The sequence below is a fragment of the Cladosporium halotolerans genome (genome assembly GCF_011745625.1).
Source record: "Cladosporium halotolerans strain TM138-S3 chromosome Unknown Sca42, whole genome shotgun sequence".
NCBI lineage: Eukaryota > Fungi > Ascomycota > Dothideomycetes > Cladosporiales > Cladosporiaceae > Cladosporium > Cladosporium halotolerans.
The window spans coordinates 27,738-49,920 of record NW_027191493.1 but is presented as its reverse complement, the minus strand read 5'-3'; the positions used below and the strand labels follow the sequence as shown (position 1 = coordinate 49,920).

General features: G+C 57.7%; 9 protein-coding genes across 9 annotated transcripts; 4 read left to right on the top strand and 5 right to left on the bottom strand.

Annotated features, from left to right (window-relative positions):
• Nucleotides 1-43: 43 nt before the first annotated feature.
• On the top strand, nucleotides 44-2,334 carry WHR41_08397 (uncharacterized protein; the record flags this gene model as incomplete). The annotated part of the gene is made up of 3 exons (XM_069377001.1): nucleotides 44-953; nucleotides 1,005-1,423; nucleotides 1,482-2,334. The coding sequence occupies 3 exons, from the start codon at nucleotides 44-46 to the stop codon at nucleotides 2,226-2,228; spliced, it is 2,076 nt and encodes a 691-aa protein (XP_069226017.1). The 3' UTR covers nucleotides 2,229-2,334.
• SCD1 (Scytalone dehydratase) lies at nucleotides 2,264-3,906 on the bottom strand. Its single transcript, XM_069377000.1, has 2 exons — nucleotides 3,114-3,906; nucleotides 2,264-2,858 (listed from the first exon to the last, which is right to left on the bottom strand). Exons 1-2 carry the CDS (start codon nucleotides 3,160-3,162, stop codon nucleotides 2,356-2,358), a joined length of 552 nt encoding a protein of 183 aa, XP_069226016.1. The 5' UTR covers nucleotides 3,163-3,906; the 3' UTR covers nucleotides 2,264-2,355.
• Nucleotides 3,907-4,153: 247 nt separating this feature from the next.
• Nucleotides 4,154-4,888, top strand: WHR41_08395 (uncharacterized protein; the record flags this gene model as incomplete). Its single annotated transcript, XM_069376999.1, has 1 exon — nucleotides 4,154-4,888. The coding sequence occupies one exon, from the start codon at nucleotides 4,154-4,156 to the stop codon at nucleotides 4,886-4,888; it is 735 nt and encodes a 244-aa protein (XP_069226019.1).
• A 693-nt stretch (nucleotides 4,889-5,581) lies between these two features.
• WHR41_08394 (uncharacterized protein) lies at nucleotides 5,582-7,858 on the bottom strand (the record flags this gene model as incomplete). The annotated part of the gene is made up of 6 exons (XM_069376998.1): nucleotides 7,469-7,858; nucleotides 7,218-7,404; nucleotides 7,113-7,156; nucleotides 6,830-7,054; nucleotides 5,966-6,763; nucleotides 5,582-5,907 (listed from the first exon to the last, which is right to left on the bottom strand). The coding sequence occupies exons 1-6, from the start codon at nucleotides 7,587-7,589 to the stop codon at nucleotides 5,582-5,584; spliced, it is 1,701 nt and encodes a 566-aa protein (XP_069226018.1). The 5' UTR covers nucleotides 7,590-7,858.
• Nucleotides 7,859-9,109: 1,251 nt separating this feature from the next.
• WHR41_08393 (uncharacterized protein) lies at nucleotides 9,110-12,377 on the bottom strand. Its single transcript, XM_069376997.1, has 5 exons — nucleotides 12,194-12,377; nucleotides 11,180-11,441; nucleotides 10,777-11,080; nucleotides 10,616-10,720; nucleotides 9,110-10,558 (listed from the first exon to the last, which is right to left on the bottom strand). The coding sequence occupies exons 3-5, from the start codon at nucleotides 11,028-11,030 to the stop codon at nucleotides 9,670-9,672; spliced, it is 1,248 nt and encodes a 415-aa protein (XP_069226013.1). The 5' UTR covers nucleotides 11,031-11,080; nucleotides 11,180-11,441; nucleotides 12,194-12,377; the 3' UTR covers nucleotides 9,110-9,669.
• Nucleotides 12,378-13,031: 654 nt separating this feature from the next.
• artA_1 (14-3-3 family protein artA) lies at nucleotides 13,032-15,113 on the bottom strand. The gene is made up of 5 exons (XM_069376996.1): nucleotides 14,629-15,113; nucleotides 14,267-14,573; nucleotides 13,959-14,200; nucleotides 13,833-13,903; nucleotides 13,032-13,776 (listed from the first exon to the last, which is right to left on the bottom strand). Exons 1-5 carry the CDS (start codon nucleotides 14,687-14,689, stop codon nucleotides 13,654-13,656), a joined length of 804 nt encoding a protein of 267 aa, XP_069226012.1. The 5' UTR covers nucleotides 14,690-15,113; the 3' UTR covers nucleotides 13,032-13,653.
• Nucleotides 15,114-16,171: 1,058 nt separating this feature from the next.
• Nucleotides 16,172-16,798, bottom strand: WHR41_08391 (uncharacterized protein; the record flags this gene model as incomplete). The annotated part of the gene is made up of 1 exon (XM_069376995.1): nucleotides 16,172-16,798. The coding sequence occupies one exon, from the start codon at nucleotides 16,796-16,798 to the stop codon at nucleotides 16,172-16,174; it is 627 nt and encodes a 208-aa protein (XP_069225979.1).
• A 1,144-nt stretch (nucleotides 16,799-17,942) lies between these two features.
• Nucleotides 17,943-19,637, top strand: WHR41_08390 (uncharacterized protein; the record flags this gene model as incomplete). The annotated part of the gene is made up of 1 exon (XM_069376994.1): nucleotides 17,943-19,637. One exon carries the CDS (start codon nucleotides 17,943-17,945, stop codon nucleotides 19,635-19,637), a length of 1,695 nt encoding a protein of 564 aa, XP_069226014.1.
• Nucleotides 19,638-20,743: 1,106 nt separating this feature from the next.
• Nucleotides 20,744-21,535, top strand: WHR41_08389 (uncharacterized protein; the record flags this gene model as incomplete). The annotated part of the gene is made up of 1 exon (XM_069376993.1): nucleotides 20,744-21,535. The coding sequence occupies one exon, from the start codon at nucleotides 20,744-20,746 to the stop codon at nucleotides 21,533-21,535; it is 792 nt and encodes a 263-aa protein (XP_069225972.1).
• Nucleotides 21,536-22,183: the final 648 nt, after the last annotated feature.

Here is a 22,183-nt window from a genome sequence, read left to right as displayed (position 1 = left end):
CAATGAAGCGCGATATCGACTGAGATGCGCTACCTTAGGAAGGATGTCAACTTTCGACGGCAAAGTGAAAGAGTTCCCTGACATTCGCATCGACCACTTCCGCCTCTCAAGCGAAGCATCTAGGCCGCCACTGGCGTACTTCCTCAGCCATGTACACTCAGATCACCTTCTGGGCCTGGAGTCATGCAAGTCACCGTTCATATACTGCTCACCCGCGACTAAAGAGATCATCCTGCGTCTCGAAAAATACCCCCATCGAATGAACTTCGCCAAGGGCATTCTAGAGACCCGCAAGCAGACATATAGGCACTTGAAGAAGCTGCTCAAAACGATTCCGCTTGAAACGCCGACTGTGATAGATCTCGCGCCGGGGCGATCGATTCGCGTGACTCTTTTTGATGCCAACCACTGTGTTGGGGCCGTCTCGTTCCTGATTGAAGGCGAGGGTAAAGCCATCTTGTACACGGGCGATGTTCGCTCAGAATCCTGGTGGGTGGAACATCTTTCACGCCACCCGCTTATGCTTGCCTACACATCGAGCGGTAGCAAGAAGCCTCTCAAGCGGCTGGATTGCGTCTACCTCGACACCACATTCGCTACCAAAGACAATCCGTACAAGCATTTCCCATCCAAAGCCCAAGGAATCTCAGAGCTACTGCACCAAGTTATGGAATGCCCCAAAAACACACTTTTCTACTTTGACACATGGACTTTCGGGTACGAGGATGTGTGGATGGCTCTGTGCAGCTTCCTCGAATGCCAGGTGCACGTAGATGACTATCGGTACAAGCTTTACCGCGCATTAGCGACAGGTGAGGAGCCCAGAGCTCCAGAGGCTGCCCGTCTGTTTGGATACAAGTTTGGGAATCACATGCAGGAAGGCTGCTTGACGCGCAAACAATCGCGTCTTCACTCATGTGAGCAAGGCACTGGCTGTGAAATCTTTAAGCAAGGTATGCCCGTGTCAATCGAATCTCATTCCGCTCTCTGACGTAGACCTTCAGACTTTGTCCGCATCACACCGATCATCTCTCGGCATGAGGGTGTGGAGATGCCAGAGCTGGGTGCTGGAGGTGGGCAGGGCGACCTAGACCAGCAGCATGAGCTCGAAGTTGGTGACACCAGCGCTTTGGGAATGCTCATGTCACTGTGTGCGACAAAATTACAAGATCAGCCAAACCTCCTCAGCAGCGTGTTGGAGATGCTAGCGTCGATGGTGAAAGACCCTGTCCACGCCATCGCGCTTGACCCGTCAATCTTCCAGACAGATGCGCCTGGCTTGAACCAAGAGGACGTTGACGAGCCCGAAGACGTTCCCTTAGAAAGTCTCGTACCAGCCTTGACTGCCATTGTCTCCGAAGCAAAAGGTCGTGGGGTCAAAGCGAAAGCGCGAGAAGACCCGAACAACCTCCCAAAGCGCATCGTAAGGTCTTTTGTCAATTTTGCCCCATTAAACCAAAACTAACACTGCCGTCCACCAGACATTTCCCTACTCACGCCACTCCTCATACACCGAGCTCTGTCACCTGATCGAAGCCTTCAAGCCGCTCGACATCCACCCATGCACAGTCGACAAAGCCAACTGGTCCGCGTCGCAGTCCATGGCCTTCCTGTTTGGCCACTTATACGATCGCCCGTGCAATTTCACACACGACCAGACGATGTTCCGCCGCACCAGTGGAAGCGTCACGCCCGTCGTGGCGGACTCGAGGCCTGCGTCTCCTCCTGCGAAACCTAGGCCGGAAGATCGCACTCTCGATCAAACTGCAAACGGTGCTGCGCTTTTCGAAATCGATGCCACGGATCCCTCGGCAAGATCGCGGCACGAGCCCTCTAATCAACGAGTACCATCCGCCAACACGGATGCGGCACGGTCTTCGCCAACAGTCATTGCCGAGCTTTTCGAAGTCAGCAAGCCAGACCCAACCACGTCCGAACCCAATGCCCAGCCCAGCAGGAAGCGGCGTCGACAGTCTCCCGATCTCGAGCCTACACCATATCGACCTTCGGGTTCGTCGCCTGGCCAAAATGGCCTCGTCGCTGCCATGCCTGTCGACTCTTCTAACCCCGCCGGCAGTGAAAGTGTACCACTGCTGTCCCCCAGTGAGTACACGGTAGCATGGCAGCGAGAAGCTTTCGATGCCGCGTTGGGTACTGGGCCCGCGGATTGGAATCAGATCACTTTGACGAGCGTGGCTGGGCATCAAGAGCGCGAGAAAGAATTATGACATAGGTCGCCTGACCCTTGGTGTCATCGTAAAGGTGTTTTTGAACATTTGTTTTATTCATAAGTTATCTTGGTCATCAAAGGCCGTCAAAGGATGTGCCATCCTCCTTCCCTTGCCTCCTACCTCCTTAAGAAGGCGGGACACCAGCAGCCTGCTTGGCCTCGCCGAAGCTGTCCCTACCGCTAGCGAAGACCTTGTCGAAGTCGTACTCGTACCACCTGATATCCGGGTTGAGGCCGGCGAACTTCCACACGCCATTGACCTTCTTGTACCAGTGGGTGTTGTAGCTGTGCGCGTGGCCCTTGACGGCGACGTGGGCGCGGCTCTCGTCGGTGTACTTCTGGTGGGGCACGCGCAGCTGGTGGTAGCCGATGATCTCGTCGTCGGAGACCTTCTCCCACTTGGTGCCGCCGATGAAGTGCTGGGTCATGAGGGTCTTGTCGCCGAGCACGTTGGGGTCGGAGGCCATGGTGACGAACTCGTCGGCGGGCATCGCCTCCCAGATCTTGTTGAGGAAGGAGCGGTAGTCGATGCGGAGCGTGGGCGCAATGCACTTGGAGAGGCGAGACCAGTCCTTGGTGTCGTAGGAGCAGGCCCACTCGTAGCAGGCGGCCATGCAGCCTTGCATGTCTGTGGGACACGAAGGTTAGCATTTTGTGGTTTGGGCGATGGTGGGATTTTGGAATGGCTGGCAGTCTGGTGTTGGAGTCGCTTTGCGAGCAGTATTGGCGCAAGCCTTCAAGCTTTTCAAGCCCGTTTTGAGAAACAAATGCCAATTCCGCGTATCGCGCAAAGTACTTGCTCGTGAACAAAAAGCACCAAAGCTATCTTCTTGTCGTCCCAACAAGCCAGACCGCCACTCCCCTTCCAGTGGTATCAACTCACCATCGCAAGAAATGAGCTTCACGGGCTCAAGCTGAGTCTGGTCCGCCATGATGTATGCTATGATCTTTCTTTTTGCGTTTGGCTTTTGGAATGGTATAAACAATCAAGCACTAGCAGTAGCAGTGATAGCAAGAAGAAAGAGAGTCGAGTCAAAAGAACACAGGGAGATCAACCACAAATCCAAAGCAGCGGTCACGGCAGGATACTTGTATTATCACGCCTCAGCTAAGAGGCCAACGCTCGGCCGCGCAGCCATTGGCGCAGCACACGGTGTACATGCACTCGCGTCGGACAATGGCTGCGTCGACTGTCCAGCTTGGAGGAGGTGGGGGGGGCAACAGAGCGGGGCCGGACCGTTGTTCGCTGCTTTCGTGAGGCCGAGGGGCGCGAGGCGTCTCGGATTGCAGCAGGAATGATGCTGACACTCAGTGCTTTGCGGCTGAAGCATGTTGGCACGCAGCTTTATGAGGGCGAGAAGGCTATCTTGCTCTCGCCAGACCCTTGATGGCGGCGGGTTTGGTTGTTCCTGCGTAAGCGGCGAAGAAGGGGACGATCATCGAGCTCTACCGTGGTTGTGGGGATATGTGAGCACGCCTGCGGTGTCACTGGGCCGGACCTGGCGCTGCTATTCCTGGAGCTTTCGGACTTCGGTCGTGGCGGAGGATGATGAGACGACGACTGTTGCTTTGACGATACTACAAGCCGGACACGAGAAACAAGTCGCAGAGATGCAACCAGTACTGGGCACTCACGTGATGCTTCGTTCTTCCCAAGACACACATGCACACCACTGCTGAATGGTCTCGTCAGGTGCGAAGACGTTACACACCATGATGACGTTCCTCCAACCCCGCAGTACCAAACGCAAACCAACTCCAAGTTTCCAATGCTTCCACATCTACTAGAAGAATAGCAGCATACTCCAAGAGGTAGGCGATACCGTTAAATTTTCCTCTATCACCTTCAACCGTGCCTACACCACCTTACAACACGGATACCACCAAATCCAACAAACCCACCACCAAACCCAAACCGCAACCATGGAAATGATCATGGGCCTGGGCATCGCCCTCCCCGTCGTCTCCACCACCGCAATCGGCACCGTAACCGGCGTCGCGCAAGGCGTCGCCGAACAACGCCGGCAAAACGAAGACAGCAGCAACCAATCGCGCATGCTCAAGTTCCACCTCGACGTGCACCTCGACGCGCGCACCTCGCGCTCCAAGTCGCCCGCGGCGAAACTCGCGAACCGCATCGTGACGCTGCGCGACGACAAGCTCTGGCTCGAGCCGCAGGACCACGAAACAGGCCAGCCGGCGGACGAGAAATCGCACCCCTTCACGGGCTTCTACGTCGCGTATCCCGACAGCGACAGGCCGTACACGAGGGGTCTGGTGAGCACGATCTCGCGGGATCCGCCGGTGCTGAACTGGGTGTACATTGACAAGGACACGCTTGAGTTGAAGTACGCGAGCCGGAGCGGGAGCATAGCGCACCATGTGGGGAGCTTTGACTGGACGGCGGAGGACGCTGTGAACGAGGAGAGTGCGGTGACGTTTGAGGAGTGGGAGGGGTTTGTTGCGATTTTTGAGGGCGAGGGGAAAGGGTGGGCGCTGTATTTCGACATTGATGATGATGGGTTGAAGAAGGTGAAGAATGGAAGGAAGAGCTGCGAGGTGAGTTTGAGGAGGAGGCTGTTGGGGTCGCAGGATTTGAACAAGTGGGGATTGAAAGAGGAGGGCAATATTGGGTTCAAGGCAACCAAGGAGGTCTGAGGGCCTGGTGGCTACGATAGACGAGTTCTTCGCCATCGACGCGTCAATGTGGACGAAAGCTATGTTCTTCGGCATGAAGACGTTGACTTCGTTTTGAGCCGAGCCAAAGAATCGCGCCCACTGCCTGGATTTCGTTGCAAGCTTGCATGACTTTCAGCAGAGCCTGTGAAAGCCGCATTTCCATTTGAGAGGCCAAATGGCCGGAGCGAGTTGCTGAGCGAGCGAAGCCTCGGCCTCGAGCTCCAATCGTTCCGCTCGATTAGGAACTGGCTTGGTTGGCTGGGTTGCCGGGGGACTGCTTCAAGCACTACAAAAGCATCGAGGGCACTGGCGTGTAGACGAGACAGAATGGGAGAGAAGCTTGCTCGGTCTCCCGACCCCACGTGCAGTCACTATCCGCCACCGAGTAGGTCAGAGTGGAGAAGGTCCTCGGTGAAGAATGAGCGTTCCTGGAAGAAAGATGGAATGGAAAAGGCGAGGACATGTACAACAAAGTAGCAACAAAAGCCTCGTTCGATTTCGTATCGTAAGGGTATCACAAGCCATCCCCTTGAGCCTCCAACGCCATTCTCGCACCAGAGTATTGGCAACTCGTCCGCCATTAGTAGTAGCAACAATTAGCAAGCCGCAAGCGGATCAGGAATAGCAAACAAAAGCACTCGCTTGACAGGAGTGTCAAGCCGCACAAAGCCATCACAAGTCAACGCACATCTGGTTCTCCTTGTCCTCATCGTCATCAGCCACAAGGGCCTTGAGTTCGGCTCCGAAGAGGCCGTCATTCTTTCCATTCTTGGAGCCATTGGAAGAAGACCTGCTGACCTTACGAGCCGGCTTGCGAGCGATGGCTTCTTTCTTCTCCGGAGACCCATCGTTGAGAGAAAGAGCCTTAAGCGTAGCACGAGTACGCTTGCGGCCGGGAGTTTCGGCGGGACTAGACGATGACATCGCGAAAGACTTCTCTGCGGGCGTGGTCATCTGCTGGTCTTGCGGACCAAGGATCGTGGACATGAAGTCGCGCGCTGTAAACATTGTCAGCGAAGATGGACGGAGCGACGGTATGGTCAAGAGAAACCTTACGTTTGGCCGGCGAAGAACCCTCCTTCTTTCCCAAGATCAGGGACGGCGTAACAGCAGGGCTGCTGTGAATGACATGACCGCAGTCGTCTTCCGTCGTACAGTTTGGGAAATAGGTACAGCCGGCGTGCATGCTGACATCCGAGCCACGAGATTCGTCGCGAGGAGTCGACTGGTGACTGTTGAAACCGGCGGCGTGCTGTCCGACATGATCGGGACTGGACTGAGCCACATGGCTCATCGACCCGGCTTTGGCTGCACGTGCGTGAGCGGGTAACGGAGGCGGCGGCATGGCTTGGCCAGGAGTCATAGTCTGCGTCTCCTGATTCTGAGGCGTGTTGATGGCATGAATCAATTGTTGAAGCTGGTCGCTAGGCAAACGGACCTCGAGTTGGCTCTTTCTGTTGCGAGGTGCAGATTTGGTCGGAGAGCTTCCAAAGGCGCCAGGAGACTCGCTATAATCCGACAGAGCGTCCGGATCAGGCACGAGTTCGCCATTGACCCAGATGCACGGCATCGGCTTGGCCTTGACTGAAGAGCTGTTGTGGGCACTCCAGACCGGAGTGGTTGGCGGCGGTGCTGGTAGGCCGTGCAACGGGGACGATGCCGTAATGCTGCCGTTGCTGAAACTGCGCTTATGGGCGGTCCATTCGTAGCCACGATAAGAGCCGTACTGGGCATGGTGATTCGGGTCGTACCCAGCTTCTTGAGCAAAAAGTGTGGGATACTTCGGCTCGACAGTGACTGGATTGTTGAAGATGTTCGGATTCGGCCAAGCGATGCCACAGCGCTCGAGATGATCTGAATAAGGAGGTCAGTTGAAACCTTGTCTCATTGTCAATGCGACAGACGGGTCATTCAACTTACTGATCGGCACCGAAAAAAACGAGAAGGAGACAATCGTCGTCAGCTTCGAGAACAAGTTCTGCCCACCAATCTCCTCACTGAACCCAGCCGCCAGCTCGACCTTGATGCGGCCATTGGCTGCGGCGGCGTCCCAGTTGCGCTGCAGGATGATACTGTTGTTCCATCTCGGCCAGCTCAGGTCCAACGTGGTGGTGATTCCGTTGGCGTTGACAGTAGTACCGGTGGCTGCGATCCGGTTAGCAACACGGACTTCTCAATATCTGGAAAAGCATTCGAGACCCACAAATCACCTGCGGCCACGAGCAATCAGCCGGATAAAGCTGCACCCTACGGTTCGCTTCAGTCAGCGCTCCGAACCCACATATATCGTCAAAGTCATTGAGCTCACGAGACAGGGAAGCCATCGACGATAATCTTGACCTGCCACAACGCCTTTTGTCCCGGGAACGCCGCAACCGACGAAGTCTGCAGCCCAGGATGAACCGGGGGCACCCACGAGTGCAGCGAGACGGTGAACGGCATTTCGGCTTGAATCGCAGGGACGAAACAAGTGACCAGCGGCGTCAGATTGGTGCCTGTTCGGAAATGTCAGCAACTCGACAGTGCGATCAGTAAGGCACCATGGGTCGATCGACGGACCGTTCTCGCCAAGGAACCTCTTGTCGCCACAGTTGATCGCGTAGCAAGTGGTCTTGAACTCGCGGAAAGGCACGTCGCTGCCTTTCGGGTAGATGATGATGTCCCAGTCTTTGTAGCGCATGGCGGCAGCTGGAGTTTTGTTGATGCGGAGACGGTTGTTTCAGTGAAGAATGGTTGATGGCGCAGTTCGAGTGCGCGCAGGTGTGAGTGTTGTGACGATGGAGAGAAGAATTCGCCGTCGGATGTTTCTAGAAGCGCGTGTTTGAGTGAAATACATCAAAGAGTGACGAGTCGACGTGTTGTGTGTGGTCGGCAGGCGCTCGCGGAGACATGAGGAAGGAGCGCGTGACTGGTTGCGAGAAGGCTGGAAGGCACTGACGGCGGCGATTCCAATGGCCTGACTGACACCGCGGTCCTTTGTGTGGGACATTCTAGTCTTGTCGATACACGAGAAAATGGTGTGTCAAAGAGTAACTCTTGCTTCTCGCAGACCGCGTGGTTGTCGACTAAAGTCGAGTCGCTGAACGACAGCTTGGGTCCCTACTCCTTGATGAGAATAGCATCGAAATACCTTGGAACTAGGTCATCCAGACCTCATCACCGAGATGAAAGGCGGTAAAGCCATATAATGTGAGGTTGATAATCCGAATACCGTACGACGTGCAAAGTAAAGCGAGATCAAATTGAGTTTCCGTCCCAAGGGCTGAAACTCGATCTAACACGTCAGCGAGGAAAACGACAAATGCGAATCAATCGCACTTGGGACAAATCAACGTGGACAGTGACAGATGAATCAAAATGGTTGTATATTCACCAAGCAAGTGAGGAAAAACCAAAAGCTCTCGAACCAAGATGGCTCTCATGTTCTTCAGGTTCTTTGGAGTCGAGTCGAGTCGAGTCCCGTCTCCAAACTTCTCAGACCCAACCCAATCAACCCAACCCAGCAACCTCACGATGACAAAATCACACCGCGAACATTCACTTCGAAAAAAAGAATAACTTTTGTCATACACTCCCATTCCTAGCCCAAAAAACACCAACAGACCAACACCAAACCCGCAGCCAGCAAAGCAAACACCAAAGGCGAAAAGACGATAATGGTACACACGGACACCTTCCACTCCAACGAGGAGTCCAATACAAAAAAGCAGTGAACGGTCACGCCAGGTAGCAAGGAACTCAGACGAACGAACGCCGGTGCATTTTCTCAAACCGGGACGGAAAGGACGAAAGTAGCGCGCACGCGAGCGACCTTCTCGCAGAAGAGACAAAAAGACACCACGCGAAGACAACCCGAGACAACGATCGATCAAACAAAAACGAATCACAAGGTTGAGAAGCTCGAGCAAGAACCGAGCAAGTAAGTAGAGAAAAAAAAAAAGGCAACAAAAACAATTTTAGTAGCAATCTCGAACAATCTCAGTCTCAAACTGGAAAACTTTCTGGAGAAGAATAACAACAAAAGGGCACGGCCAAAGGCCCAGGCCCCGGCCCCGACCCGAAAGCACCCCAAAAGCAGGCAAGACAGATCAGCCGCAAGCCAAAAAGCCCAGCCCAGCCCAGCCCAGCCCAGCCCAGCCCAGCCCAACCCATCCGTCAATGCCCTCTCGAACGAAAACAGAAACCAGACAGACAGTCGAGAAGACCAAGACCAAGACCAAGACCAAGACCAAGACCAAGACCAAGCCAGACCAAGCAGTCTTAGAATTTCAGAAGCAGAAGAAGCTATGGTTGATTCATCCCCCATTCGCATTCGCACCGAGAGAGTAAAGCAAGAGTAACCCTTGAAAGAAGAAGCCTTGTCGTATTTCCATTCGTAGCCTTCGTTCGTATCCTTCCGTTCTTTCGTCGCTGAGGGTAATAGAGAGGCAGGTACCGTAGTTGCTAGCAACGCTGAACAGCAGAAGTAGTGGGGGGCAGAAAGGATGTGAAAAGGGAAAAGTCGTGGTAGTCGAGAGTCGTGGGTGGAAAGACGAGTTGAAAGCATGCAAACAGTCCGGAGGAGAGCAAGGTAAAGCAAGCAAGCAAGGTGTTTTCGTTCGCGTGTGTGTGTAATAAGTATGATGGATGGATGGATGATGTGTGTTTCCCCTTTTTGATTCTTTTCGATTTTGACCAACTCCCGCTAAAGTGCAACCTCACTCAAGGCAAGAAGGACGGACGGACGGACGCAAGAAAAGCAACCCCTTGGAACCCACGCTCTACTGGCGCGGAGCGAAGTTGCCGTACGGGTTGTGCGGCGGCATGCCCATGGAAGGGTAGACGGGGGGCGGCGGCGCGGGGCGGTAAGGGGTACCAGCGGGGCCAGAGTTGTTCTGCGAGCGGCCCCAGCTCAGGCGCACGCGCGAGTTGCCGATCGGGTAGCCCTGCATCTGATTGATGGCCATCTCGGCGGCGTGGCGCTGGACGAACTGGACGAAGCCGCAGCCCTTGCCGGGCGGGATCTTGACGTAGGTGATCTCGCCGAAGCCCTGGAAGAAAGAACGGAGCTCGTCCTCGGTAACGTAGCCGGAAAGGCCGCCGACGAAGACGGTGGTGTTGTTCGGGTCCGTGAACTGGTTCATCGGCTGGGGAGCACCGTAGTAACCGGCCATGGGCGGGGCGCCCATGGAGTACATGCCCATGTTGGGGCCACCGGGCATGCCGCCCATGCCAGGAGCTCCAGCGGCGCCGCTCTTGTTCTTGGGAGTGGCGGTGCTGATGCGCATGGGCCTGTTGCCGCAGTAGACACCCTGCATCTCGCGGAGAGCGAGCTGCTGGTCACCCTCGTCGGCGAAACGAACGAAGCCGTAGCCCCTAGATAGGCCGCTGATCGGGTCGGTCATGATCTTGGCAGACTTGCAAGAGTTGTACTTGGTCTGGAAGAGCGACATGAGGACGTACTCGTTGACCTCGGGGCCGAGGTCACCGACGAAGATGGAGAATTCGGGGCCACGGTCGTCGCGGCTGCGGTCGGCGAGGCCACCACCAGATGCCCAGTTGAGCTTGAACTGGCGGTTGCTGTTAGGAATGACCTGGCCGTTGAGCTGGAGGGCCTTGGAGGCCGCGTCGGGGCTCTCAAAGTCGACGAAGCAGTATCCGGCGTTGCTTCTGGTTTGGTTGTCAGTCTGTTGCTGCTGGTTCCATCCGGTCGGTGTCTGCACGTACCCAGAGAACTTGTCGCGGATCATCTTGACGTTGACCTGGTAGCCCATGCCGAACCAGACGGTGCGCACAAAGTTCTCGTCAATCCAGGGCTCGAGCTCGCCCATCCTGTACATTTTGTCAGCGCCTCGAGTCCTCCACCCGTATCCATCAATGCAACATACCAGAGCGTAGTCTTGCCCTCCTGGGGCGCCGCGCCCGGAGCGCCAGGTGTACCGGCGGTCGGGGCACCGGGGAACTGGCCTTGCGGCTGCGCTTGGTCCATGGGCTGGCCCATAGGCTGACCCATCGGCTGGTCCATCTGCTGGCCCATCGGGTTCTGCTGCTGGTCGGGAACGCCGGTCGCGCCGAATCCACCATGCTCCTGTGCAGTCGGCTGCGGCTGCGCGCCGGCCTCGCCAAAGTTCGGGAAGCTCATTTTCGCGTGGGTCGAGTGGTGAACGTGAATCGGAAGAAGTCGTTCGAAACCTGGATGTGTGCGCCGGTCAGTACTATTGTCGCGGACTCGGGTGCGATGACGCAAGCCCGAGGGAGGCGCATGTTTCGGATGAGAGGGCGCGCACTCACGTGTAAAGCGTAAGGATGCTGGAGACGGTCGTCAAGTCGCAATGACTGGTTCAATGTAACGCGCGCTCGAAGCTGATGATGCTGTCGGGTAAAGCGACGCAAGGTGATGCACGGACGGCGGCTTGTGAAAGTGCAGTCGCGCGGAAGGGAAATCTGAAGTCGATGACGAGGGTGAGTCGCAATACTCGCAGAGGGCGGAGCAGCGGCGAGCAGTGTTTCGCAATCGAAGCAAGCAAGCAAGTCTGTCGAAAGGGAGGCGAATCTGCGGCGCGCGTGAGCCAAGCGTCGCAACGTGTGGTGCAGCGAGAGGGAGGACGGGGGAGTGTGTAGGACAAGGTAGCAAGGCGTGTGCAAGCCGAAGTTGGGAGGCGGAGGTGTGTGCGCTGAAGCGCGGAAGCAGCCTGGCTGCGCGCGGGCACCACCGGGCCGTGAGCTGGAGCAGGACAATGGGTGGCTCCGCGGCGGGACTGAGGCAGTGAGGCCAGACACGAGGCGGCGGCGGGAGGGCGCGGCGGGGCGGGGCGGGGCGGGCGGCGACGGCGGCGGCGGCAGCAGCAGCAGCAGCAGCAGCAGCAGCAGCATCACGGGCGCGGCGGGCGACAGACAGCCTCAGGCCTGGCCTGGCCTGGCGGAGGGTGTGGTCGCGCCGGCGGAGCGCAGTGCGTACCGGTGCGCCTGGCTGAGGCTGCTGGCGATGGCGCGCCGCGCGCGGGCTGCGGTGATGATGTGCCGACAAGGATGTCTTGAGCCGCGTGCGATCGCCTCCCGACCACCCGGGTCCCACCGTGCGAGAGGCATTGTCGCGCGTGCTGGGACAGGTGCTGCTGGGCCTGCGCGCGCCTGCGCCTGGCCGCTGCCGCTGCCTCTCCCCGGTGTCCTGTTGGTGGTGCTGGCGGCGGCGGTGGTGCTGCGCGCGCGCGCCCTGGGGCAGCGCAGCGCGAGTCGACGTCGACGTCGACGCGACGGGCAGGCAAGCAGGCAGGGCAAAGAAAGGCAGGGGGACTGGTCACGTACCGAAAGACTTAACCGCAACACCGAATGCAGGAACGCGGCAGGGACAGAAGTAAGTCGGGACTCCTCGCAGCACGAACGCCGAGTGCAATTGCAAGCAAGCAATGGAAGCGAAAACCGGGATGCGAACGGAGACGAAGCGGAGCGCGGTCGCAGGAGGTGATAATGGCGAGGGAGAGGAGAGAGAGGAGGGCGAGGGCGGGTGACGGCGATGGAACGGCGTCGAAAGGGCGAAACCCACGCGCAGCCAAGAACGGGCAGCAGCAGACGACAGTTCAGTCCAGGGAACGCCATCGACTGCGCGCCAGCCTGTCAGAGCGAGCACCGCGCCTCTGCCACCCGCGACCACACCCAGCCAGCCAACCCCGCGCTGCGCCGGATCGTCGCCACCGCGCCCAATCGCTGGGTCGGGTCCGGCGGGCGAACATGTACAGTACATCACGAGTGTCTGGGAGGCACTGCTGCCGACCATTGGCTGGAGTTTCGCGGAGTGCGAGGCTCAGCCTGGGCCAGAGTCCGGTTCTCCGTCAGTCGACGACGCCATGTCATGCGAGATGTATTTCTCCCATGGAGGACACACCCCGCAGGCGTGTCCGCCATCCGGTATCAAGCCCCAGTAAGCTATGTACCAAAGCGCGCCCCTGCTCGATCGCCTGCGGGAGTAGCAGGTCTCGCAATGCGCGCACGCCCCAGACGCCGTCCGAGCTCGCCCTATATCTGCCCTCGACCGTTATATAACAGATCAGATCCAGCCGTTGGGCTCCGAGCCCGGCAGTGGACGCGGCAAGCCGACGCGACCTCTCGAGACCTGCCTGGACTATGGCATTGTTGCAAATGAGAGTGTCTCAGACGTCGGAAATTGGCCTCGACGGTCGTTGCTATCTCGATCAGCGCGGAACATACTCGAAAACGCATGCGGCCACCTAATGCAGTATAGCATGTATTCCAATCTAGTCCTCTGCATCAAGTAGACCTGACCTAGACCATGAATCGTACCCAGGTAGACCGCCAAAACCAAAACTCATAGGAAAAAACACGTCCGAAATCCCCACTCACTCCCTACAGACAAAACACGGCAGCAACGAACAAGTCAGACTGGTCAGACGGTGAAGATAGGTAAGGTATCGATGGAAAAGCTGTGCGCTAGCGAGGTCGGTGGTGAGTGTGGGGGTGAGACCAGTCCAAACAAGAGGTTGATGATCACTTTGAGAATTTTTGTCCGCAAAAAGACACAAGTCGCCCCCTTATAACTCTGTCAACACCCCAGTTTGTCCTCCTTCACTCCGCCACGCTCCGCCAGATAAAAGTTCAAAGGGGCCAAAAAAACAACAAGGGGAAAAGTTCTCGCACGCCCCGGGGTGTGAGTGAGGGCGGGCTGAAGCCGCTGGGTCCTCTATCGAGAGCGGCGCCGCTGCCATCGTAACGCGTTTGCTTTAGGATTGGGAAAAAGAGTGTGGTTGCGTTTACTGCGCGGGCTTGTCCTCGGTGCCGGCGGGCGCGTCGGCGGTGTCCTTGGTCTCGGCCTGGGCCTCGGCGGGGGCGGCGGACTCAGCCGAAGGCTCGGCCTCGGAGGAAGTCCAGAGGGTCTGTGAGGGTTGTCAGCGAGGGGCTCAAATAGATGCCTACGTCATTTGACACGTACCAGGTTGTCGCGGAGCAGCTGCATGATGAGGGTGGAGTCCTTGTAGCTCTCCTCGGACAGGGTGTCGAGCTCTGTTGTTACAACAGGTCAGTGTAGCTCATACAGTGGGGTTTCCGCCAAACGCACCGGCAATGGCCTCGTCGAAAGAGGTCTTGGCCATCTGGCAGGCCTTGTCGGGAGAGTTCAGGATCTCGTAGTAGAAGACCGAGAAGTTCAGGGCAAGACCGAGACGGATGGGGTGGGTCGGGGCGAGCTCAGTGGATGCGATCTCAGTGGCGGCCTGGTAAGCCTCGAGGGACTTGTCGGCGGAGGTCTTGCGCTGGTCGCTCATGGCGAACTCGGCAAGGTAGCGGTGGTAGTCACCCTTCCTGTGGACAGAAAACCATCGATCAGCATTGCTCGCCAAAGTCGCAACGCAGCTCTAGTATACGCACATCTTGTGGTAGAAGACCTTGGACTCGCCGCTCTGTGCAGAGGGGATCAGGTGCTTCTCAAGGACCTCGAGGATGTCCTCGCAGATCTTGCCGAGCTCGGCCTCGATCTTCTGGCGGTACTCCTTGATGAGGGCGACCTGGGAGTCGTTGCCCTTGCTCTCCTCCTTCTGCTCGATGGAGGTGACGATGCGCCAGGAGGCACGGCGGGCGCCAATGACGTTCTTGTAGGCGACGGAGAGAAGGTTCCTCTCCTCGACGGACAGCTCCTGGTCGGCGGAGGCGACGGCCTTCATGTTCTCGACCATCTCTGTGCGCGCGCATTAGTTGCCTGTCAGCGGCGTGGATGCGCGGACACAACATACCCTCATAGCGCTCGGCCTGCTCAGCGAGCTTGGCCAGGTAGACGGAATCCTCGTAGCCCATTTTGACGGCTTAGCGAAATATGGTCTGGTGTCGGAGTCAGTGTTGATGCCCCACAAACAAATAGCGCAACAAGCAATCCCGATCGCCAGGCACGCCCGGTAGTGCAGTTCAGGCTCGATCGCAGAGGAGGCTCAGCGACGCCGGTCACGCTCGTGGAAGTTGATGCACAACCACGACCCCAGTTTGTTGACATGTGAGGCGGCCGGCGTCAATGAAGCCGGCTCCAGCGACAGCAAGCCGGCGTGGCATTTGTCCGCCCACATGCCCTCTCCGACGCCCTCGCGGCCTTCACACCTGGTCTGATGTGGTGTACGCATCTCGCGGCGCATCGCAAGGTCTGGCTCGCCGGTCCGTCGATTCGCAGGGCGCGATGGGTCGCTCTTGGCAGACAGGGTTTGCAGGCGGTGGGCGGGGCGGGAGGAAGGGGAATGAGTCTTACGTGAGTGAGTGGTGTTGTGCGTGGGAGCCGGCGGCGAGAGCAGGGCTGGTGTGGCAGGGCGGGTGTGTCGACGAGACGCGAGGTGGTGTGGGAGCGGTGGTGGTGGTGGTGGTGGTGGTGACGGGCGGGTTTTGCGGGTGCGGGTGTGGTGGCTGCGTTCTTGCGAGGCAGCTGCAGTGGAGGTGGAAGGGGAGCGCAGCGGGTGCTGGGCGACAAGCGCAGCTGCCTCCCGCGTCCCTAACGTCACCGAGGCGGGCGGTGAAGCACGTGATGCCTCAGGCGCGAGGGGCTTTTGTGTGGTGGGGTCGGGCGAGTGATAATAATAATGCCGCCACGCCAGCCCGTTCGACGACGCGTTCTCGCCGCCGATCGAGGCCCTTGCTGCGGTCTGTCCGGCTGGGCTGGGTGCGCGCAACAGATCGCCGGCTGCAGTTCGCGTGGCTCTCCTCGACCTCGCCTGCTGCTCGCTGTGCCACCGTGGCCCGTCTGCCACGCCGTGCACGCCTCCTCCTCCTCCTCCCTTCTCGACACGCCGGCCAGACGCGAAACGCCGGAAGAGGGGCTCCCCTTGGTCGTCCTACGCCCACGCGTGGCTTAGCTTACCATTGGGCGTCAGCCAATGACACCGGCACTCCACGCCTGGTGTTTATTTACAGGGCCGGCAAAAGCAAGTCTGCCCTGTGACTCTGTCCTGCATGGGCTTACGTCTCATGTTTTCCCCGATAAGCCCCGAAGCATGGTTCCCCAACGACTCTGTCTGTGAGAGAGCGAAAGGCGTAGAGCTCGTACAGAGGTTGATGATGCAGTGCTTACTGAGGCTGACTTCATCAGCTGCGTGCAGTCCGTCAGTCTTCAAACAACGGAGACGCACGGCATCTGAAGCACATTGCTGCTCACACGGGCTCCATTCCGCCTGAAGTGATGCATGGGACGACCGGTAATAATTCACACAGGTAGTATTCGTCAGTATATCACACGGTTTTCCCAACTCCCCACATCGCCCTACGCCACGCAGCAACGCTCAAACTCATTTCAACACCACCTCACTTCAGCATATCCTGAATGTGCGGGTTCACATAGTACTTCCCCAGCACCTGACGATCAACGTGCTTCGCGCCCTGAATCTTCCCCAGACAAACATCCTTGGGCGCATCGCACAGGCACTGGAACGGCTTGCCCATGTCCCACTCCGTAGAAGGGTAGAAGAAGCTCAGATCCTCTCCAGCCTTGAGGTCCCTGTTGCCCGCGACGCGAAGCTCGCCAGCGATGCCGAACTCGCCAGGCGTAGGCGCGGGCTGGCCTTCGCGGACCGCGTAGGAGTCTGTCGAGGGGTAGTTGCCTTGAGCGTCGGGGGAGACCATGCGGAACTCGACGTTGGGTGCGCAGGAGTGGTTGATGTAAAGCATTGGGCTGTTGAGCTCGATGTGCGAATTGGGGCCGGTCTGGACGGAGGACCAGGCGGGTTTCTTGAGGGGCGTATGGTTCGTGATGTAGCCGATCAGGTGGCCTGCGGGAAGGTCGATTTTGGCGCGGAGGGAGTTTGAAAGGCCGTCTTGGCCGTGCGAGTGATAGACGCAGTATTTGTCCAGACCTTGAAAGGTGATGGGGTAGGCGGGATCGGTCTTACCCTCGGAGGGGTCGACGATGTCACCGTTCAGGTAGGGAGCCATTGTTGCTGAGAATGAGTAATGTGAAAGGGTCTAGGTTTACCTACATCGGGACTCTCCATGGGGGCGCCGTGAGGCTTTAAGCTCTCGATCAGAATGATACACTTGGCGTCTTTGGGCCTCTGCATCTCGCGCAGAACCGGATAAGTGGGAGTCGACGTACGTGGACGAGCGATTGCCGAGCGAAGTGGGTTCCAGGCATGTGGAGAGTTTGCCCCGCAGCTGGGAGAAGGATGTTGTCCTGTCGCTTGTATGCACGTGTAGGCGCATGGCATGATGGAAAAGACTAAATGTCTACAGGATTGTGGTGTCGAGAATTTGTACCGATGTACCTTTCGCTGCCGTTCGCAATATATTGGACCGAATCGCCGTCTGTTGAATGTGGTTACTTGTTACGCAGTCCATCACGGACCGAGGCATTTACAGAACGATTTCACAAGCGTGGAGACAGCACGCCTAGGGACGTGCGCTATTGTATTCGAATGGAGCCGAGACCAGAACGAACCGGGATAGTGAGTTTGACTCTCGCCCATCCCTTGATGCTGCCAATGAGGATTTCGGTGGCTTGTGACGATGAAGACGTGACCCTGCTGGCGTGCGCCTTCGCCCGTGGCTATCTGGCATATTGATTTTCAATGCACGAGTGACTTGCGAGTTTGGGATCCGCTATGTACGTACGATCGTCAAAGTAGAAATACAGGCGTGTCCTCGGTGCTTCTGTGACTTGCGTGCATATATCTTTTGTTCACCCGATACGTTTTGGCCGAGGCATTCTCGTCGGTTCTTCCTTAGCGCCTCCCATCTGACCGAGCGCTCGAGGCAGAGACATTGGCCGGACTATCACGTGATGACCACAACAAGCATCCGCATTAATCGAATGTAGCTCAATCGTCATGTTCGCGAGAAGACACGAAGAACAGTCCTGAAAAAAGAAATCATGTCTGATAGATCACGCCCGTCGCGCCTCAGCTTGGGTGGCAGCGGGCTATTTGGCTTTAGCCGCATTGGGCGCTAGCGGGGACTTCGCAGCGCTCACCGAGTAAACACTGGAACCAATGCAGCAACATCCACACAAAAATACCCCCAGCCCCTCCAACACGTCGGCATCTACCCACAAGGAGCCAGCTCAGGCTCACAACCAGCAACAATGGACAGCGAGTCCCTCCGCACCGCCTCCACCTACCTCAACAACCTGCTCCTCGCCCGGGGCCTCCTACGCAACGGCGCCTCAATCGACTTCGTCAAGCCCTCGCGCGAGTCGCGCGCGCAGATCATCAACCTCGTGCACGACCTGGTGCTCCGCTCCGACCGCGACAAAGAGCGCAACGAGCAACTGTCCTTCTCCGTGCGGCAAGTGCGCGCCGAAGACACGCGGAAGAACGGCGAGATCGAGCGGCTGAAGACGAAAGGCGAGGAGAAAGCGCGCGAGGCCGTGCAAGCGCAGAACGCGGAGCGGCTGGCGAGGGAGGATGCGAGGAAGGTTGAAAGGAATGTGAAGGGTTTGCAGGAGCAGGTTGGGCGGCTGAAGGCTTCGCTGGCGCAGGTGCGGACGCAGTGCGCGAATGATGTCAAGAAGAGGGATTTGGAGCTCGCGAGGCTGAAGGCGCATCTTCAGGATCAGAGGAGGGGAAACAGGGCGGGCGTTGTGGCGCCGAGCATGACGATCAGTGGTGGCAGGAGACAGCAGCGGGAGAGCGAGGGGAGGGAAGTGGGAGACCCCGAGTATAGTCTGAAGCAGGAGACGACGGAGTTCTTGACGCAGCTCAGCCAGGGCTTGAGCGATGAGAACGATGGGCTGATCGGGTTGCTGCGTGAAGCGCTGGGGACTATGAAGGATTTGCTTGGGCTGCCAGCGAACACACAAGGCATGCCTGACAGCGCGATCGGAAGCCGAGGGAGCAACGATGAGTTTGTCGATGGGAAGCAGAATGATTTGGTGCATGCCCTGCCAACATCTTATGAGACACTGGCGACGGAGCTCGACAACACTCTGGAGCATTTGAAGAGGATTCTCACAAACCCCAACTTTGTGTCGGTAGAAGAGGTTGAGGTACGGGATGACGAGATCATCCGTCTTCGGCAAGGATGGGAGCACATGGAAAAGCGCTGGAAGGATGTTCTGGCAATGATGGACGGGTGGCGACGACGCATGGATACTGGAGAAACACTCAGGCTTGAGGACTTGCAGAAGGGCATGGGTCTTTGCTCGCCCATTCGAGACGAGCAAGCTGGATACGGAGCCTACGACGAAGAGCCAGACCAGAGTTTCGTCGAAGGCGAAGTAAGTGAGATTCCTTTGCCGGACGACTCGGACGACATTGAGGATGTGAGCATGATGTTGGAAGCTCCGAAGCTCACTGGCAGCCTTGGTTCAACGAGCGCATCAAAACGGAAACGTGATCTCTTGGAACCTCCTGCGACGTTCGACCTTCGCCCCCCTGGAACTGCACAGAAATCTCCTGGGAAGAAAACATCGCTAGACACTGCACGATTGCAAGGGACAAAGCAACCGCATGACATCGAAGAGACAAGCGAAGCGCAAGACCTAAGCGAGCAGCCAGCCGAGGTGCAAATGACTCTCAACGAGAAGCTTGATGCCGTTGCTCAAGAAGCAGCAGCTGTGCAGGCGGCAAGAGAAGCTCACCGCCAGGCTGGCAGCAAGGATATTGCCCCGCAGCTCGACGGGGCGAACGATGCGGATGAGCTGCAAGACGATGATACCCTGGGCCAGATCTTCAGTCCGGTGAGGAAGACTAAGATCCGCGGCAGGGCGAAGCGAAGAAAGAGTACGCTGAGTCGCGAGGAATTGGCCGAGTTGTTGGTTGCTGGCGAAGAAGAGTAGTCAATTGCACATTTCCGGAAAACCTCACCTTCTCTCAGCTTAGGTAGACTGTCAAAAAAGAGCCTGTATTTTAACGAGGACTGCTCCTTTCGTATCTTTCAAGACACCAATTGTCGTCTCTTACTGCTACTCACAGACGGACTATCAGACTAACCCGATGCATCTCGGAAAGTTACTGACCAAATGGAGCAGTCAGATGCAATGTCAGTAGCACAAGCCAGCCACTCGACACAACCTGCGTACTGACTACGCAGCTGGCGTATAGGACCAGCAGCGCACTCGACTCTATTGCATCCGACGACCGCGATCGTGCACTCTTCACATGGCGTATGCAACGAGTGCATATGCACAGAGTCAGTCGGATACTCACCTGCACATAGACGCCCAGGCCAATGCACGCTGCACCTGCTATCCTACTTCCGTCCTGAACAATGCCTCCCCGCCCGCAAGCAAGGACTGGCATGCCAAAGATAACATCAGCTAAGCGTGCCGCATGCAGGACATCACGTCCGCATCCTTGCTGTGCGTCCTTCTGCCAGAGGCTTCGCGCGCGCTCACTGGCTCGACCGAAGCGTGCTGGGCCCACCGCGCGATCCAATCATGGCCAGCTTCTAACCGCGAACCTCACGCCTTCAGCTGCACCACCTCCCACCATCGCCGACCACCCGCCGTCTGCTCTTCCACTCGAGCCCGTCTGTTAGCGCTGGCATGCGGCCATCCGATAGTCGCATCGCACTGCATCGAGCCCACCTGTTCAGCCTGCCGTGTCGCCGCCCTCTCAGTCTTTCCATAAGTATATGCGCTTGAGGCGTCTCTCGCGCTTCTCTTTCTTTTCTCCTTAGCAAGCCTGTCAACCTCGAGAGCTGTTTCTTAGTTCCCATTTTCTAGTTCATCTTTTCTGTTCCAGAGCCTGGTGCTCGCTGTTCATACTCACTCAAACTAATAATCCAACCCACGCATTTTAGCCATTTATTGTCGCTGGTCGACATATCAACAAAACCACAAAAGCCAAACAAGCACAATACGCTACTAATCAGCTCTTCTTGCTCGCCAAATATTCTCAGCCAAACCCAGACAATTCCAAAAAAGCCAACACAACCATCACAATGGCCGCCGTCCAGCTCAACTTCACTCTCCGCACTTCCGCCCACTGCAAGTCCGTCCATCTGCTCGGCTCCTGGGACAACTACAACGGCCAGCTCCCGCTCTCCAAGGATGCCGCCAAAGCCGGTGGCTGGAAGGGCACCTTCCGCTTCCAGGGCAAGACTCTGAAGCAGGGCCAGCGCTACTGGTACTACTACATCATCGACGGCTACCACGTCTCGCACGACCCCGCCCGCGACTCCGTCGTCGAGCCCACCACCGGCCGCAAGCTCAACGTCCTTGACATCCCGTCTGGCAAGCCCTCCGCGCCCTCCGCCACCGACAAGGCCGCCCGCGCTGCCCGCCGCGTCTCCGACGTCCCCAAGGGCCGCTCCCTCAGCCCGTCCCAGATCAAGTCCCCGAAGCCCCAGAAGCCGCACGCGTCCGCCGCCCTGCGCTCCGAGACCTTTGCCGGCCCGACCGTCGAGCAGCTCGCCGCCCGCTTCGCCGCCGCCTCCGTCGAAGACTCCGACTCCTCCGAGGAAGACTCCGAGGACGACTCTGACTCCGACTCCGACGTCCCGTCGCTCACTTCCCGCTCTTCCGGCTCCAGCACCCCGTCGTCCGTCTCCAGCTCCTCTTCCTGCTGCACCTGCGAGCGCTACGGCATCACTCGCGCAGGCGCCCGCGTCAAGCTTGACTGCGGCGGCTCCCGCTGCGGCTACTCTGACTCCTCCGAGTGCTCCTCCGAGTCCGAGGACGAGTACAAGGCGGAGCGCGCAACCCGCCGCCAGGGCGTCGTTGTCAGGAGATAGGCGCGTCAGCCCCAGCCGGGGCACGGCTTGCTTTCTAACCCCTTGCTTGCTCTTCCGCAGAGCAATGCGCGGAACCAACTTCCCTTTCCTAGGAGAGACGACACGCTGCTGTCGCCCGTTCGCCATTCGTTTCAAACTTTGTTGTCTGGCTGTTCGCTTGATTGTCCCTAATCGGAGTTCCCCAGCTCCCGGCCGACGTCGCGAGGCTTGCAGCTGGTTCTGCCTGCTTCCGTGTCGCGGAGCCTCCGAAATCGGGCTTGCGATGCTTCATCGCTTGCCTGGCTAATTCGGCAATTCCGCCGCGCTTCGCTGCTCTATGCGCGAGGACCTGCGGTGGCTGTGGGGGAGCAGAGGTGTGGGGAGGGAGAGAGAGGTGGAGAGAGAGGGTAGGGAGGGGAGGGAGGGAGGAAAATTGCAGGGTACGATGCTATCTTCATGGCTCGTCCAGCCCGCCGTCGTATGGGAGGAGGGTGTTGCGTGTCCTTTGGCTCCTGGTCGGAACGCACAGATCAGACAGCTCAGCTCAATCAAACACATGCTGCATCAATATTATCTGGCCCACTTGTCCTATTTGTCCCATTTCGTCGCGATTCTCGTTGTCTGCTCTGTTAGTCGATCGATCACGACACGCCAAAGGCACTTCGCAGT

Excerpts from the sequence above, each read along its gene's own strand:
- SCD1 (XM_069377000.1), bottom strand. The coding sequence starts at position 3,162 with ATGGCGGACCAGACTCAGCTTGAGCCCGTGAAGCTCATTTCTTGCGAT. Across the intron at positions 2,859-3,113 it reads GAAGCTCATTTCTTGCGATG|ACATGCAAGGCTGCATGGCC; the intron begins GTGAGTTGATAC and ends CGTGTCCCACAG.
- WHR41_08393 (XM_069376997.1), bottom strand. The coding sequence starts at position 11,030 with ATGAGCTTCCCGAACTTTGGCGAGGCCGGCGCGCAGCCGCAGCCGACT. Across the intron at positions 10,721-10,776 it reads GAGGGCAAGACTACGCTCTG|GATGGGCGAGCTCGAGCCCT; the intron begins GTATGTTGCATT and ends CAAAATGTACAG. Across the intron at positions 10,559-10,615 it reads ATCCGCGACAAGTTCTCTGG|AAGCAACGCCGGATACTGCT; the intron begins GTACGTGCAGAC and ends CAACCAAACCAG.
- artA_1 (XM_069376996.1), bottom strand. The coding sequence starts at position 14,689 with ATGGGCTACGAGGATTCCGTCTACCTGGCCAAGCTCGCTGAGCAGGCC. Across the intron at positions 13,904-13,958 it reads TTTCGACGAGGCCATTGCCG|AGCTCGACACCCTGTCCGAG; the intron begins GTGCGTTTGGCG and ends TTGTAACAACAG. Across the intron at positions 13,777-13,832 it reads AGCTGCTCCGCGACAACCTG|ACCCTCTGGACTTCCTCCGA; the intron begins GTACGTGTCAAA and ends CAACCCTCACAG.